This window comes from Equus asinus, chromosome 4 (genome assembly GCF_041296235.1).
Source record: "Equus asinus isolate D_3611 breed Donkey chromosome 4, EquAss-T2T_v2, whole genome shotgun sequence".
In the NCBI taxonomy this organism is placed as follows: Eukaryota; Metazoa; Chordata; class Mammalia; order Perissodactyla; family Equidae; genus Equus; species Equus asinus.
The window spans coordinates 126,275,876-126,278,608 of record NC_091793.1 but is presented as its reverse complement, the minus strand read 5'-3'; the positions used below and the strand labels follow the sequence as shown (position 1 = coordinate 126,278,608).

The 2,733-nt window shown below is 35.7% G+C and overlaps 1 protein-coding gene across 1 annotated transcript in view; it reads right to left on the bottom strand.

Moving 5' to 3' along the window:
* ANKAR (ankyrin and armadillo repeat containing) overlaps window positions 1–2,733 on the bottom strand; it is a 65,604-nt gene that overhangs the window by 6,087 nt on the left and 56,784 nt on the right. Inside the window, exons 20-21 of the mRNA XM_014852923.3 lie at window positions 2,318–2,435; window positions 59–168 (exon numbers count right to left, since the gene is read on the bottom strand). Coding sequence (XP_014708409.1) covers window positions 59–168; window positions 2,318–2,435 — 228 coding nt within the window. The remainder of the gene's footprint in view (window positions 1–58; window positions 169–2,317; window positions 2,436–2,733) is intronic.

The window sequence follows — 2,733 nt, the reverse complement described above, 5'->3', positions numbered from 1 at the left end:
GAGAGAGGCAAATTTATATTTTTAGGACATTCAATTTTAGAATCACTTTTGTTTTTACCTCTTCTTTTTCTGAGTACAAATGATAGCAGAGCCGTTGGATTGTCCCTAATGTGGTAAATGCTTCTGGAATACCAGCTCTAGAATGAGCCAGGCTAGCTATTAAATTCCCTAGAAATTAAACAAGAAAAAATGCTTGTGTTATTTAATTGATATAAACTGATATACTGTGCTTTTGTTCATTTGCACATAGTATTAAAAAGGTTTGAGTCACAAGACATCTCTGTTAATGAAGAAGTGCTGAGAAAAAGCATGTATATGTTAAATGTAGAATAAACTTGCCCCAAAATTATGGTTTGGTTTTCTGTCACAAACAGTAAAAGTTAAATAGGTTTATTTAAGAGTGGGGAATTTTGAAAATCACAGGTTTTCTTCCCCATGGCTTCAGAATATATTTTGTTTTGAGGTTTTAGAGTTTTATGACTATGAACATAATGACTGAACTACCCTTAGAAAATTTAATGTCGTTCTTGCAGTTAGATGGCTTTGAGTTATGAAGAGGTTAATGGTATTTTTAAATCAAGCAATGTATTGCTTTTTGAAGTTTAAAATTATTGAAGTTCTTGCTGTAAAAAGAAGTTTTGGGGGGTTGAAAGTAATAAAGTGATCCAGTAATTAAGTAAATGTGCAGCTGCCGACTTAAAACTATTTCATTCGTACTGATTTTCTTTTAGAGCTCTCATGTGATATTCTTTCACAATATTCTTGCTGTGTTGGAATAAATGTAACACAAATTTTAATGTATTTTTACATTTGTGAGTGGATACTTTACTGAGGTATTAACTGGGTTTTTCTTCTTGTATTTTTTTCCAGCCTCCATTATAAGCCAAGAAGCCCTGTGTACTAATTGCCTCAGGTTGGGGAGGGCTGGGTTGGAGGACCTGGAGCAAAAATTGTCTAAAGATAACCTTTCTTTCAGGCTTATATTTTCAAAAGCCTGAGTTTATAGAAGGCATTATGCTAGGAGGAGGGGAGAGAGGTGTCTTTAAAGATGGGGAGTAAGAAATGGGGAACAAATGGAGGAGGGCAGAGAATCTGACTAGGAAGGAGATAGCAGGAACAGGTGCTTTGAGTGGGAATGGCTAAGTGGCGCACATAGGAAAACTGGACACTTGGCAACATAAATCCCTGTCTCTGCAAAACTTCTGTGTTTTTGGAGCCTCTTCAGGGAACCATGTCAGCTTGGACATTAAGCACGTCGTTTGTTTTACATCATACCTGTGGCCTGAATATCCTGCTTTGCTTGAGGTGCCCGGACATGCATATGACTCTGATGGTGGAATGCCAAGAAAGTCTAGTAATTTTTGAGATTCAATTCCTACCAGCCTGGGGAAATGAATCTTTGGAAACTAGTATAATATGGCATTTCTTGCACACAAGAGTTTGTGGAGTAAAATTTTAACCCACTATAATTGTTTTTCGGAGTCATAGAATTACTATGACATTGAATTAAGAATGTTATTTAGATAAAAATATAGGTAATAACTACTTTTAAATGTCTTTTTCCCAACTAGTTTCATCAGAAAGTTTGTGTTTGCTTGAATTTTCCTTCAATGCCATTTGCTTCAATTCTTTCCATTTCATTCCTTCAATTTCCTTTGTTGCCTTCAGTGATCCATTTCAGTTAAAAAACAAATACCTTATTTATTTGTTTTTTGGTGGTAGTCATTCCACGTGGTTGTCGTTTTGATACTGTTTTCTGTTGCGCTGAGAGTGATATATCAAGTTAGTTAACTTATTGATCATCTGGAGAGTCAGGTCTGGAGTAGACAGTTACATAATTAGCATTAAGTGTGTCAAGAACTCTATTGGGCCATTTTGCTTTGTTATATTACATAGCAATGCAGAGAACTCTGACATGTTAGCAAAATGTGCACAATTGGTCAAAAGGAAACAAGACAGAGCTATATCAGTATAAATCTGCCACTATTATAAATCAGTGTGTAAATTAATTTTGTTGTTAGCTCATAGTTGAACTCTTATTTTGTATTCTGGAAAAAATGATAAGCGTTTGAAAAAGTAATTAGGAAATCAAAAAGGCCATGTTCTGGGTTAACTCTGCTCCTATTTGGGGCGCAGAGTAGACTCCCATTATTCCATGTAGACTTACTGTGGAGTTCCATGTGGGCTTACGTGAGTTCATTCTTCAAACCGTGTGACAGAGCATCAGGCTTATTATTTTGTCATTGCTCATATTACAAAAAACATTTTTTTGAAAATAGTTTTATGTGGATACAATTAGCTTCTACTTATTTCCTACCTGTCAAGGCAGTGGTAGCAGAATGAGCTGAATACAGACTGTCAACTAAAATAGTAACACCTCTTGCAGACAAAGTAATGTGGTCCACATCTATAATGACTTTAGCCAATATGATAATCTAAAAACAAAAAAGCATAGAATCATTGAACATTTTCTACGCAGCTTCTCTTATTAAGCTTTTATGTTTTTGGGGTACTTCTAAGGAAGCTAGGAGGGGTAGTTGGTTATGATTCAATAGAAGAGAAGCCGGTGGGAGGGGAGGAGCTAGAGTACTTGTCCCTGTCTGATCATTGCAGTAACTATAATAGGCCATATTCTTCTTTTTACAGTGTTTGCAACTTTTGCGTCCTTGACATGTGGGTTCATAGAAAATACTTCTAAAGGTCATAGGCTAGAAACAGAAGAGAAAGAATATG